Source organism: Odocoileus virginianus, chromosome 31, assembly GCF_023699985.2.
Source record: "Odocoileus virginianus isolate 20LAN1187 ecotype Illinois chromosome 31, Ovbor_1.2, whole genome shotgun sequence".
Classification (NCBI taxonomy): Eukaryota; Metazoa; Chordata; class Mammalia; order Artiodactyla; family Cervidae; genus Odocoileus; species Odocoileus virginianus.
This window is the reverse complement of record NC_069704.1, coordinates 32,656,372-32,670,621: the sequence shown is the minus strand read 5'-3', so window position 1 is coordinate 32,670,621 and position 14,250 is coordinate 32,656,372. Positions and strand designations below refer to the sequence as shown.

Here is a 14,250-nt window from a genome sequence, read left to right as displayed (position 1 = left end):
TGGCCTGAGTGATTCACCTAGAAAATATAATTGAAAAGTCCCCAAAGCGAAGGCTGGTTGATGCACCAACCAACAGATACTAGACGTCTTGCAGAGATGTCAAGTAAGGACAATCAGCGTTTCAGGCCAAGTGCTAAAATAAAACAAAATTGCACCTAGCTCAAGTCTAACTGAAGGAAAGCATTTTACCCCCACCATTTCCTGGACACCTAGTCCTATAAGAACACAGGAGATTCTGATTTTTACCCGGTAAATGTTTCCCACAAGGCTCCGGGGATGTTTGCTTTGCTTTCCAATGAAGGTGAGCTGCCATTCTGGCACCCTTGGCACCTTGCTGTCTCCAAGGTGGCACTGTGCCCCGCAGACACCAAGCTGGCACTTTTCTGCTTCTCCAATAACAAATGCGATAAGATCTGCTTTTTTAGATTGCAGCTGCATCTTTCTTCCGTTCCCTTAGCATCTTTTCAACTCAGCAAGTTTTCCTTTTTGCTTCAGATAAATTGCTGTTAATTTAAATGTACTGCAGATCCTTGCCATTTTATGGCTGATTGCTTCTGAGTAATAGGAGGAAAAATGTGTGCATGTTTGAATGTAAAGAAATCTAAATGGGTCAGAAGCCAATGGTACAGAAAGCACAGTGCTTCACTGACCTTCAGCCCCCTGGTCCTTCTCTTTGAAGAGGTCGATAAATAGATCCAGAATCAGCAAATAGCAGAGACCCATCCGGGTTTTTCTTCTCTGCTTTCAACTTGACTTCACATTTCTCATTCAGCACCTGTTTTATCCTTGTTCTCATTTAGCTCAGCGAAGTGTAAGCAGCGGTGGCAGTTTTTCTAAAGTTGTTTTTGATAAAGGAGCTGTTGTCACGATAACTACCGTGCACCATCGGAATTCTGCAAACGCTTCAGAATGTCACTTTGTCAAAATATCTATATTTCAGACTCAGAAGCTAGACAGCTCGTTTGGCTGCTAAACCCACAAGATGTTCAGCCATTTGTTGTGGTCTAAAAACTTTCCCCCTCACTAGGAGAAAATAATGATCTATTGTTTTATATCATTTTGTGGCCCTTTTGGGGGGTTTCTTATAACATGAGAGGGCACAAGTCATTAGATCCTGGTGGCTCAGTTGGGGTCCTAATTGAAATTTACCATCAACCCTTTTGGAAATATGAAGCATTGGATGCATTTTCTTAAGGAAGTCAAGTTTTAAATGAAACTAGTTTTTCATGAGTTGGTGGTGTGTCTTACGTGTATCAGTGGTATGTGTGAGTATCAAGTATATGGGAAGGAGACTAACTTGCCTTGCTTGAGGTGAGGGGTGGTGTAAGCCATGCTTTACACGCAGACATTACATACTGCTTATCATTATAACAAGCTGGCTTTTCGTCAAGAAAGACATAAAGTATGTATTTTAGGGTGGCTTTACTTGCTTTTCTTGCATGGGTGTGTGGAACCAAGATGTTTGTCTTTGAGGACACATCACAAAAGGCAGAGCGGAAGAAGGTTACAGAGGGACATGACATCAACTTAAATCAGGCAAATGCTGTTGCAGCCTGAGCAAATGGCAGTCTGAAAGAGCTTTCATCTAGTCCAGCAAATTGTTTCTCCCAATTTTAATAATTAAAAGAGCCTGTACATTATTGTTTTTTTCATTTTTTAATTTAATTTTTTATTGAAGGATAATTGCTTTACAGAATTTTGTTGTTTTCTGACAAACCTCAACATGAATCAGTCATAGGTATACATATATCCCCTCTTTTGAACCTCCCTCCCATTTCCCACCCCATCCCACCCCTCTAGATGGATACAGAGTCCCTGTTTAAGTTTCTTGAGCCATACAGCAAATTCCTAGTTATCTATTTTACATATGGTAATGTAAGTTTCCATGTTACTTTTTCCATACATCTCACCCTCTCCTCCCCTCTCCACATGTCCATAAGCCTATTCTCTATGTCTGAAAAATGTAAAAAAAAAAAAAAAAAAAAAAAAAAGAAGAGCCTGTAGTGCATGTTGGGGAGATGCATGGCAGAGGAAAGTGGCAAATAGAAGCAAATTGGAAGAGCATCCTGGTTCCAATTAAACACTCTGACATCAGTAAACTCTTCCAGTTCTTGTATGGGGTTGGCCCAAAAGTTTGTTTGGGTTTTTCCATCAAATGTTATGGAAAAACATGAACAAACTTTTGGGCCAACCCAATACCATAAACCCGGTGGAAATAAGGTTTGCATTAGCAGTTTAATCTGTTGTTATTTTAATCAAGTAAACCCTTTAAAATTGCATGTTCAGAGAAACTGGTATATCAAATCTACAAAGATTTTGTTTGAGGGTGATGTCTTCTATTTGTATCTCCAAGCTTTTCTTGCTTTTATTGGCAAACTTGACATCCTCCTATTAATCCCACTGTTTCAGTGGGAAGGAATTTGAGATCCACCCTCTTGAAACCTGAAAGAGTAGCTAAGGTTAGTTCATTCGGTGTTCTCGAGCTGTGTGCCATAGGGCACTCTTCAATGAGCGCTGCTTGTGTTTGCCTGGAGGCTGGGTTTTTAGAAAGAGACTAGAGACAGCTATGAAGGAACTTAATCAGCATCACTGTGTGCTTCCTAAATTCTCAGTGCTCTGTGGGTGATTAAATCCATAAACGATGTTTGGCGTTTGTCCCTAGTTCTTTTCCTGAGACTTGGAAGGGCAGCAGAGAGAAATGCCATGGAAATTAAGCTCCATAGACTCTCTTAGTGTTGTCGTAAATGATCATACAGCTTGGTGATGGTAATTACAGCTCTGGAGGCAGATGACAGCAGCACTTGGCAGACCAGACACCAGGTTGAGGAAAATCGAGAGTCTGGAGGGTTGGGTTTAGAAGTGTCTTCCAAAGCTAAACTTGAAAATGTCTTGGAAGCATCTTGGGGGTTTCTACTATGACATCATCTATTCTGTCACTTATGAAGCTGATGAAGATTCATGCAATTTACTCACAGAATTCTATGTAGTAAAACCTTCGCTGTTCCTGCTGGGTTTTCACAGGCAAGTTTGGAGAAAGCTTATCACTTCTAAGGTCATGGTAGGGCAGCCACAGCACCAGAGGTTCCGGGTGGGAATTTAAGTTCTGTCCCACACTAGCTGTCAGAACTTGAGAGGCTGCTCAGTCTTTGGGCCTCAGTTTTCTCACCTGTTAAGTGGGTATAACAATAGAACCTATCTGCTAAGGTTATAGTGACTTTATTTAAGCAAAGAGCTTGGCAGATAGCCTGACACAAAGTAGATTTACTGTGCAAGTGATTCCCTCTTCTTTCTCCATCTGGAGTCAGTGAAGTATTTGAAGTCAAGGAACTCCAGTTTCTTTATTTTTGCATCATGTATTACAGTGTCTACTATTTGGTTGGTGCTCAGTAGATGTGTGCAGAATTAGTTGACATTAAGTATTATATATGTTTTATGTACTGTGTGTACTAGATACTACATGTCTTAAATTGTATATGTAATGTATATACATACAAATATACTTCATGCTGTATGCTATATACCATATTTTATATAGTAGATTCTATATATGTGCCATAGATATGGTATGATACTTAATTAAATATATGCAGTTAATTAATTGAGATTCCCAAGTGGCACAGTGGTAAAGAATCTGCCTGCCAATTGAGGAGATATAAGAGATAAGGGCTCGATCCTTGGGTCAGGTTGGTCCCCTGAAGAGGGAAATAGCAATCCACTACAGTGTTCTTGCCTGGAAAATTCCATGGACAGAGGAGCCTAGCAGGCTACAGTCCATGGGGTCACAAAGAATCAGACATGTCTGAGCACGTGCGCGCACACACATGCACACACACACAATTAATAGTAGGATTCCTAAAAAAGAATCTAAATCCTCACATGAGCTCAATATTTCTCCAGGTGAAGTCAGCCAGTTCTCTGATCTGGCTGAGTAATTAATTAATTATTTTAGAAATAATTTGGTTTTATAGGTAGGAAAAGAAAATTAGAATTTGGGTAGATATCTGTTATTTAGATTTTATTTTTTCCTTATACATAAAAATTATTGAGGGGTCATCTTTTACTGTGCATGGATTTCTCCTCCTTAAATTAAGGTGTTAACATCTGAGACAGCTATGGGTGGAACTGTGTGCAGGAATCCTTTGCATCTCTTTCCTGCGTTTCCTGTGCCCTGTAAACTCAGTTTTAAGTCTAAAACTAAGCTGGACGATAATGAGAATCCCATTTTATCCTGATTCCGGTTTTGTAATGACATTATGTTTTCAAGCATATTCCATGTTGTGTCTCAGTTTTGATGTTTATTATGTTCTTTTAAAAGTGATTGTACTTGCATGTTATTTTCCATTGATTTTTCTTTTGAGCATGACTTATGTTTTATTTTGTGTTTCTTTTAGGTTTTGTTTTGTTTCATAAGATTCCACTGGATGGGTAACTGAAATACAGGAAAAGACAGAGAAGGGGGCTGTGGTGCTTGTTGGTTGATGCCGCCTTGTAAGCTGGACTCTGGGGGCCGGCACTGACCTTTCCTGGGAAGTGCTGCTTACCTGGGATTTCCTGGTAGATGTGGGTGGTATTTGCAGGAGGTACCGCATGAAGCCCGCAGGTGCTGTGAACTGTGGATTGGGGACACCAATGCAGAGACAGCTCACAGGCAGCTAAGAAAGTCAAGAAAACAAATTAATGCGTCTCTTTTGTTCTCACGATCATTCAAATACAAAGTTGAATTGAAATACTGTTGGATTGCGCTTCTATTCAGAAAGGTGTGTGCTGTTTGACCATACTGGAAATGTATTGATTTTCAATGTTACTGTTTATTAAAGGTGAACTGCGAAGTTTTAAAACAAATCTACATGTAGGAACAGGTATAAGTACACACTAAATAGTGTAATCTCCATTTAACATGAATTTTAGCACTGTTTTCTGTTGTTTAATCTGTACTGAATTCAGAAAGTTTCACTTTTCCACCTAGAAAGCAGTGACTAAAAGAGTTAAGGGCATATGCTCCTTCACTGTGGGGACTTGGGGATATCCTTGGGAGTTTCTTTCCTTCACTGGCTGTTAAGGTCCAGAGTCAATGTAATCAACAATAATGTTTTCCTTAAAGGTTATCAGCAGACAAAAAAAGAAATGAAAAAAGAAAAGAAGCAGGCTAATTGGTCAGGGGCTGTGGATTTTGGTCAGGCATAGTTTCAGAAAAATCGGAAAGAAGTAAAATATATACATATGGTGCATATGCCCTTTTATTTGACCTCTGTGATCCACCCGCTTTTTAGAAGTTTTCCGAGTGAGAGGGCCGCAGCATCTCATGCTGTTCCCGTGACAGAACTGTAGCTTTTTGCTCTGAAAAGGCCCGCGAGCCGAATGGCTGGCCTGCTGTGAGCAGGAGACCACGTTCTAAGAAGGGTAGTCCTCTGCAACATACTCCACTCCGCTGGGTTTTCCTGAGCCGGACAGCTCTTGCTGACCCCAGCAGCACACAGGTGGCAGGTTGCTAATGAATACATGCTTTATAATGTCCAGCTTCAGTGCTGCGGGGGCAGCCTTCGAGTTACAGAATCCTGCATCCCTGCCTTAGTCTTATGTGGACACCCGTCTCACGCACGTGGCCATCACAGTGACCTTTGCGTGCATTTGGCTGAGTGTGCACCAGGCGGGATGGGATCCCTGTGAGGTTTGGCTGCTCCTGTCTGCCTCACACCTTTCCTGTTGGGGGGACTTCAGAGCCAGGCCCGGAGCATCTTGTTTGAAAACACAGTAGGCTCTGACTGTTCACACCTGCCCACAGATGTCACAGCTGAATTGGAAACTTACTGACATTTTAAAAAGGCCCTTTCAGTGGGGGCGGGAGGGATAGGTACTCAAGTTTTGCAGTTCAACTTTAAGGTTTTATAGATTTTTAACTGGTCCAACATATTCAGAAACATTGTTTTGAATTCTGTGTAACCAAGGCATTAATCTCAACAAACTGGGATCCATGTAGGTACCACTTGATATAAATAGATTTTCCAAGATGAATACTTTATACTGTATCTTTTACATTAGCCACGAAATGTGTTACTGCTTGACGTGGACATTTCACGGAGTCCTATGGATTACAGCATTTGACTTGGCTGCTCAGTACCCACGCCTGAAAGAAGGGTGGTTCCTCCAAGGCAGAAACAGGCTGTTGTTCTCAGAAGTTGTGTTTCCCAAAGGGTTTTTGAGTGTGCGGGCAGCTGACCCTGGGCAGGGGGAGGTCTGAATATTCTCTGAATTCCCATTTTCTTGCCCACTGTTGAATGACAGTTCCTGTCACTACTTAGATTTTGATCTTTCCCAAAGGTGTCAATTTACAAAAAGGCCAGCTAATTGCAGAAATCCTGACCCCTAAAAGAAAAATGAAATTCAAACTGAGAGCCTGTCACAGGCTGTCAGGACAGTCAGGGTTCTTAAATATCGGCCACTTGGTGCAATTTTTTTTTTAAGTTTTTATGTTATTCCGTGGAGTCATAAAAAGGCAATAAACTCTCTAAGGACTATTTTATAAGTATCCCAGACCCTAAGAGAGAGAGAGAAAAAAAAGAATATTTGTCCTCAATACCTAAAAGAGTTGCAGCTAGATTTTTGGAGAAAATGGAGAAAAGTGGACAGATAAGGCAATTGAAGCAAAGAGCAGTTGACATCTCCTAGGGAACAATGAAAACATCAGGCTATTAGAAAATGGTTTCAGTTGGTCTTGTGTTCTTTATTTTTCATTTTTTTCTTAAATCTCTGAAGATCTCCATCAGTAACCCAACTTCTCATTTCTGTGCACCAGACCACCCTTCTCATTCTTTGCTTTTGATGTCCACTGTAAGAAATCCTTTTTGAGCATCCTAAAGTGATGTAGCATGCATTTTTCCAGCATTATAGAAAGAAAGGCAGCAGTTTTGCTGAGATCAAGTCCATCATTCTCCAACAAGGATGTGGCATTTTAGTGCCAGGCAGGTACCCTAAGTGAGCAACGTGGGCCAGCTGAGTGAACACCATCCCCTCCAGAGGGGCGGCTGTCACCCAGACCAGCCAACTCCTGCCTCCCAGGAATGACGGTCCAGATTTCCAAACCTTCTGATTCTTTCAGAGAAACTTGAAACCTGGATTTTTTATGTGAAGTGTCTCTATTTTTAAAAAGTTGGCTCAGTTATTTTTAAAACGTTATGTAGGCCAACAAAACATGTCTGTGGGCTGCCAGTTTGTTACTCTGGTCTTAAAGCAAGATCATTGTTCTTTCACTGTATCCAGCCAGAGATGGGAAAGCACAGATTCAGATGGGAAAGCACATGGCCCCACTTCGTCGGTTTTTCCTTAATGTACTGATGCAGCCCGTTGGTGAATGCAAAGCAGGTGTGTCCTCTTCAAGAGGTGTGTCTCAGGTCCTGTATCTTGATTCAGGTCCCACTGAGACCCTCCCAGGCAGCCGAGAGACAGAGGAATAAACTCCCACTGTCATCGCATGATACATCAGTCTGAGACTAAAGGAGATCAGTCTCTTAACAGGAGGAATGAATCTCCCCTACTTTCATGCATTCAGGGGTTTTCTCTTCTGGTCTCCAGCAGGCACTGGTTTCATTTTGACCCACTGAATCTTCTTTCCAAGAGTAAGGAATAGAAATGAGGCATGAACAATCCCAGCCCCAAGCCTGCAATGCAGAACCCAGGATTCACTTTTGGCTCTGAACTCTCCCTCCCGCCCCTCACCCGGCTTACACCCCACCCCCAACACTGACCAGAGGCCATCAGGATTCAGCCATTGGATGAGTAAACAACTCAAGGAGCACAGCCATGAATTCAGGCCAGGGTGAGGGCCAGCATGATGCAAGCTCTCTTGCTTTTTCTCTCCTCTTTTTTTCCCTTGATTCTGTTAAAATCTCTGATTTTTTTTTCTCTCTCTCCAACACTCGAAATTGACTCCATGACAGAGAGTTTATTTTTATTTGGTTACTTTGCACACACTTTTTTTTTTTTTCTTTGCAAAATGGAATCGAAGCACTAACTGGGACCAGTATTAACTCTTCTCTAGCTCTCCAAGATGATTTATGCTTTTGCTTGTTCCATTGCTTTCTGTCTAGTGCCCCCTCCCTTGGTTTTCATCTAATTTCCTCCCACTACAATAGAAGCTCATTTCATCTTCTTTTGTCCAGACTCCTGGTAATAGATTCCGTAAACTCCAGGGTCTTCACAGGGTTGCTGCATTCAGCCACGTGGGCTGTGCCGTTCCCCGCTGGTGAAGGTCAGCGGATCCCCAGGCTTGTGCTACTCAGCAGACTGTATTCCGGGGAAGCTAGGACAGAAGTAGCCATTCCATTAAGTGCGTTCTGCTATGTTCACATACCTACAGTGCCTATAAACCATGACAGGTCTGTTCAAGGACACCTGGGAAGGTGAAGGACTCTGCTGAACAGGGCAAGGATACAGTTTTCTGTGGGGTGCTGCCAGGCTGAATTAAGTTAAGAGACTTCCTAATCCAGAAAGTGATATGAAAACAGTTGTCAGAGAAGGCAGTTTTCAACTCAAGTTAGCCCATTTCCTTGTTTTGGTCTTCAGGGACAAAGGGACCTCCCAGCCATCTAATTTTGACAGTGAGATCATGCTGAGTTTAATACAGGCTAATGTGGTTTGGAGCCTCGGGCTGGTCATTGGTACGTACCCAAGATGGCTTGACGTTGGCTATGTCGGGAGTCTTAGTTTCACAGAAAAATAAGCATGTGAGAGGTAAAGGAAAGAACAGAGATTTTCACCACCTTTACAATTCGCCACCATCCATTTATGAATGGAGCTTCTATAAACAAATATAAAGTAGCAAGAGGTTCTATTCACAATGTGTATGTATTTCAAATTGTCACACTGTACACCTTCAACACCTTACAATTTTATTTGTTGCTTATACCTCAGTCATGCTGAAAATACAAAAAAAAAAAAAAAAAAAAAGAGAGAGAGAGAGAGAGAAATGGAAAAAAAATAGCAGGAGACTCCAGAGAAAGGCAGATCTTTGAGTTTCACTCATGTCATGTTTAAATCCATTTGCTGTAATCCATATAGGCAGCCTGTGAATCATTCTCATGCCCTGTTTTGTTCCCCATAATGTTCCAGGTCTTAAAGTCATTTTTCCACATTTCCTGTAAATAATGGATAATCATTTTTATTTTATTTTTAAGTACTGTTTTAACAATGTGGATAGACCATAAATGTACTTGCTGAATTCATTCATGTTTTTAACAAGTCAATAAAGTTTTGTAATTCATCTCCATGTGTCTTGCATTTTCTGTAGGGACTTGTATATATTTCCACCCCCACCTTCTTCAAATACATACCATCACCTCATGTGTCGTTGGTGGTGTTCAAAACTAAAGGTGTTAGAAGAAAGTGTGAGAAATGTCACTGGACTATGGGGGAGTCCCAAAGCCCCTGTAGATTCTGAAATAAATCTCTTCTAAAAAAGATTTTTTAAATTTCAGTCAATGTGAGTTGCACATTTATGGTTTGTTGATTCTTGCATCAGATGTATTTTCATTGGCTAAAAGGCAATACTAAAAAACAGCAAGAAGTTTAAGGGATTAAAAAGGTGAAACGTAACATCCTCTGGGAAAATCCTTTGGGATGACTCACCTTCCTACAGGAGGTATTCTCAGTGCTCTGTCCCTCCGTTCTAACTGACTTTGTGGTCAAATGAGCCTGACAACTCATGCTATGAAGGAGGGAGGGAGACAGAGAGGAAGACAAGTGGGCACAGAGATAGGTACCATCTTGAATCTTAACTGTGCACGTGGTGCCCATACTTCACACCGCTTTGGTCTCCGTTTCCTGCCTGGCCCCACTGTCTCTCTCATTTTCCCCTTTTCAGATTGGACCTAAAATCAAGGTCCCCAGCTTTGATTCACTTGAGATTGCTTTCACTTTCTTGTAACCTTGTAAGTGTTTTCACTCTAAATCAACGACTTAGGAATTGGGAAAACCATGTGACCTGATGTCTTGCATATTTATTGAGCCAAGTATGCCGACCCCCTTCAAAGAACCTGTTTAGTGCTGGTGACTTGTGTTTTTTCTAAGGCACTTTTAAATGTGCTGAGCTGAGAATGGGTTTTGATGGTAATTTGAAAGTTGTGTGGTAATCTGAGGTGGTAGGCACTGGATGCAGACTTCGCGAGTTTGAATTCGAGCTCCGCTCGCAGACTAAATGACCTTGGGAAAGCTACTTCACGACCTCATTCTTCAAGAGATGAGGATAATGGGAGCAGTGTTTCCCCACTGGGCTCCTACTAGACCTAGATGATGTGCTTGGCGTGGGGAGAAGTACTGGGTATCACTAATAATAATACTTGAAAGTACATGGGTTTGCACTGTGCTTGGGTGTGCCTCCGTAAATGCCCTGGGTTCACAGACTCACTTGCATGTATGGGTCATTCAGCAATTGTGTGGGTGCCAATAACAGAGTCCTCACGAAGGGGCGCTTCCCTCCCTGGGTCATTTTGGATGTGGTCCAAGCAGGGAATGCCACTCTGGAGCTTTCTCAGGGGTTCTCCTAAATCTCTTCCTAGATTCCTCTCCCTGCCCAGGTGATTTTTTGCATACTGATCACAGTCAGATTTTATTTTGATAGAATAAGAGGTCATGATCTGTTTGGGCCTCCATGCATTCATGCTGCATGCTAATACATGCATGCTAAGTTACTTCAGTTGTGTTCGACTCTTTGTGACCCTATGGATTTTAGCCTGCAAGACTCCTCCATACATGGAATTCTCCAGGCAAGAATACTGGAGTGGGTTGCCATGCCCTCCTCCAGGGGATCCGTTTGACCCCGGATGGAGCAGGCGGTTCTTTACCACTAGCGCCACCTGGGAAGTAATCACATCCTGTATCCTTAGCCTACTTTTGTTTTCTTCATAGCACATAGGTGGTAGCCAGTTCTCAGCACTAGTCAGTTGTGTTCCTATGGAACTGGGATCTCAGTGCTGCCAGATCCTTTATTTACCAAAAGATGTCAGCTGTGCAGGCTTTTTTTTTTTAATTGCAAAATGTTCCAATTCTTAAAGAGTAGCTACAAATTCATGCCTTTGCAGAACGAAGGTGCTGACCATGTAAAACATTCCAGGACTACTCCCTGGCTGCCAGTTTTCGGTCTCTGCCTTAATTCTCCCGACTATGGCCTTTTACAGATAGGGAAACAGAGACCTGTGTAGGACAAAGGACTGTTTTCTCAAAGTGACCCAAGCCCCAGCATTTCCTTGTGTGTGGGGGCAGGGTATGGTTAGGAGGAAAGGGGATAGGAAGAGGCCTGTGGGACCACCCCCCACCCCAGCCCCCGCAACAAGCATCTCCGCGGTCCCCTCATCTCCTAGTCCTATTCGACTGGGCCTGTGTCTGACTCTTTGCGATCCCATTGAGTGTAGCCCTCCAGGCTATGGAGTTCCAGTCCATGGAATTCTCTAGGTGAGAATACTGGAGTGGGTAGCCATGCCCTTCTCCAGGGGATCTTCCCAACCCAGGGATCGAACCTGGGTCTCCAGCGTTGCAGGCATACCATTTGAGCCACATGGGAAGCTGTAGTTTGGAATTTGTATTATGATTATTCAATGAGTTCAAGTGACACTCTGCAGCTTGAGGATTCTGGAAGAAAAGCATTGAAGGTCACATCCCAAATATGGTTTTCTTCTTTCGTTCTCACTTCATTAAGTCAGAAATTTTCATCATTTGAAGGGGTTCCTCCATTATCTTTACCTTTTGAATTATCTATTTGCAAATCTTTGGCTAAGGATAAAAATAACACAAGAATTGGCTAAGAGATTGTTTGAAAGGAAAAACTTGTTTCAAGTTCCTTTAGAAACAAGTGTTTACAGGCAATGGGTTTTCTGATTCCTGATGTAGTTTTTCATCATAGCTGTAGCAGGTAACACAATTGGTCACACTTGGAGTAATGACATTTCATTTATTTTAAAATATTTTGTAATTTGGGCTTTTTGTTTCTTATTAAATCATTTTAAGTTAGTGGCACTGAAGTTTTACCAGCACATAATTTAAGGTATTTTTACAGTTGTTACTGCCTTTTCTACCACTTTTTAAAGCACTGTTTATCACTGGATCTAAAAGGTAGACGCAATGATAAACAGGTATCAGGCAAATAGGTATTGGTTTCCAACTGTGTGCCAAACACTATTTTAAGTGCTTCATGGTTCTTTTAACAGTCTGTGAGGCAGATGCTAATATTGCTCCCATTGGAAAGGTTAGGAAGCTGAGGAACAGAATGATGAGGGGCTTGTTCCAAGTTACCTAGCTAATGAGGGGGAATGCAGGATTTGAATTCAGGTAGACAAACTCTGGGGGGCTTCCCAGGTGGCTCAGTGGGTAAAGAATCTGCCTGCAACATAGGAGATGTGGGTTCAGTTCTTGGGTCCAGAAGATCCCCTGGAGGAGGGCATGGCAACCCACTCAAGCATTCTTGCCTGAGACATTGCATGGACAGAGGAGCCAGGTGGGCTACAGTCCATAAGATAGCAAAGAGTCAGACATGATGAAGTGACTGAGCACACACAGGCTAACTGAGATTCTTGTTGTCCAGATGCAGAACAGTAAGGTTAATTGAAGTCACAGGAGAGGCTCTATCCCAGTAAACAGCCACCCCCCCGCCACCCGTCTCCCTCAGTAATTCATGCCGCTCACAAAGTCCTTGCCAGTCTTGACTTGACAGTACGTGGCACTGTAGTGAACTCGACACTCACTTTCTAAATTTCACCTTATAAAACAGAAGTTACATCCAGTATGTATCCATTGCTAATTAGCTGTTGAAAACCCAGAGTGTGTTTACCTTTTTTCCATTGTGCCTGAAGATGGATTTGTTGATTTTGATTGTTCCGAGGTCAGTTTTCTTGTTGCTCTGAATCTGGAGCACTTCCTATTCATATGAAGCAGTCACTTGGGCTTCCCTGGTAGCTTAGCTCATAAAGAATCTTCTGCAATGCAGGAGACCCCGGTTTGATTCCTGGGTTGGGAAGTTCCCTTGGAGAAGGGATAGGTTACCCACTCCAGTGTTTTGGGGCTTCTCTAGTGGTTCAGATGGTAAAGAATCTGCCTGCAATGCAGGAGACCTGGGTTCGATCCCTGGGTTGGGAAGATGCCCTGGAGAAGGGCGTGGCAACCCACTCTGGTATTCTTGCCTGGAGAAATCCATGGACGGGGGGTGGGGGGGTCTGCCAGGATACAGTCCATAGGATCACAAAGAGTTGTACATGGCTGAGCGACTAAGCCCAGCTCTCCAGTGAGGATACGTGAAGGTAGAGAAACCACTTCAGTGAAGATGTGGGTCAGGGACGTGAAGGGGAGGTTTGCTTGAGAACACATCCTGCCACCTCCATGGAGAGGATCTGGACTTTGGGGCAAGGTGTTGGAGATGGCTGAGCGGTTTCTGGCCTCAGAGACACAAGACAGAGCAGCGTCTGAGTCTCACGGTCATGTCGCTGCTCCTGTCCTTGAATGTCCTGTCTGCAGCCAGTGACTGAGAGAGACTGCCAAGGGCACATGCTAATTTTCCAGTCATTTGGTCAAGTCCCATCTCACATACCACAGACCCCGGGGCCTGTGTTTACTAAATCAAAATCTCCGCTCAACCATAAACTAATGAACAGACAATACTCTCACTCTCTTCTTTTAAAATTTTTACTGTGTTTTGAAGGAAGAAGGGCTAAGTCTCTCTTGTGTTGTTTTGCCACCCTTCCATCTCTTTCTACTAGTTCTCATCCTACAGTAATTAGTCTTATTGAATTGATAAATAAAAAGGTAGATTAGATTGCTTTATGGATTAGAATTCAGCTTCAGGTAAGCTCACACAATTTTTCTGAAAACCCTGGAGCTGGGTGGGAAGTACAGAGGTGCCAGTGCTGTTTGGACTTTTGGGAGAGTTCTAGGTTTTTAACACGAACTATGAATCCTGAACTAAGATAGTCTATTTCCCAGATGGCTCAGTGGGTAAAGAATTCACCTGCAGTGCAGGAGATGCAGGAGACTTAGGTTCAATCTCTAGGTCAGGAAGATTCCCTGGAGGAGGAAATGGCAACCCACTCCAGTATTCTTGCCTGAAAAATCCCGTGGACAGAGGAGCCTGGCAGGCTGCCATCCATGGGGTCGCAAAGACTCAGACACAATAGGGATTGCTGAATAGTAATAATAGGTAATCTATGAGGGTGCTTCAGGCTATTCAGATATTACACTCAGAGCAAAGATTTCTCTCTGCATTTACCTAGGCTC

At 42.7% G+C, this 14,250-nt stretch overlaps 1 protein-coding gene across 9 annotated transcripts in view; it reads left to right on the top strand.

Annotated features, from left to right (window-relative positions):
* The window catches only part of NTRK2 (neurotrophic receptor tyrosine kinase 2), a 388,890-nt gene that overhangs the window by 155,835 nt on the left and 218,805 nt on the right, over nt 1-14,250 (top strand). Inside the window, exon 13 of one of the 9 annotated variants that reach the window (XM_020898037.2) lies at nt 4,392-9,256. The exons of the other annotated variants lie outside the window; for them this stretch is intronic. Within the exon in view, the coding sequence (XP_020753696.1) occupies nt 4,392-4,429 (38 nt within the window). The 3' untranslated portion in view covers nt 4,430-9,256. Of the gene's footprint in view, nt 1-4,391; nt 9,257-14,250 lie in introns of those variants that run through there. 9 annotated transcript variants of the gene reach the window in all.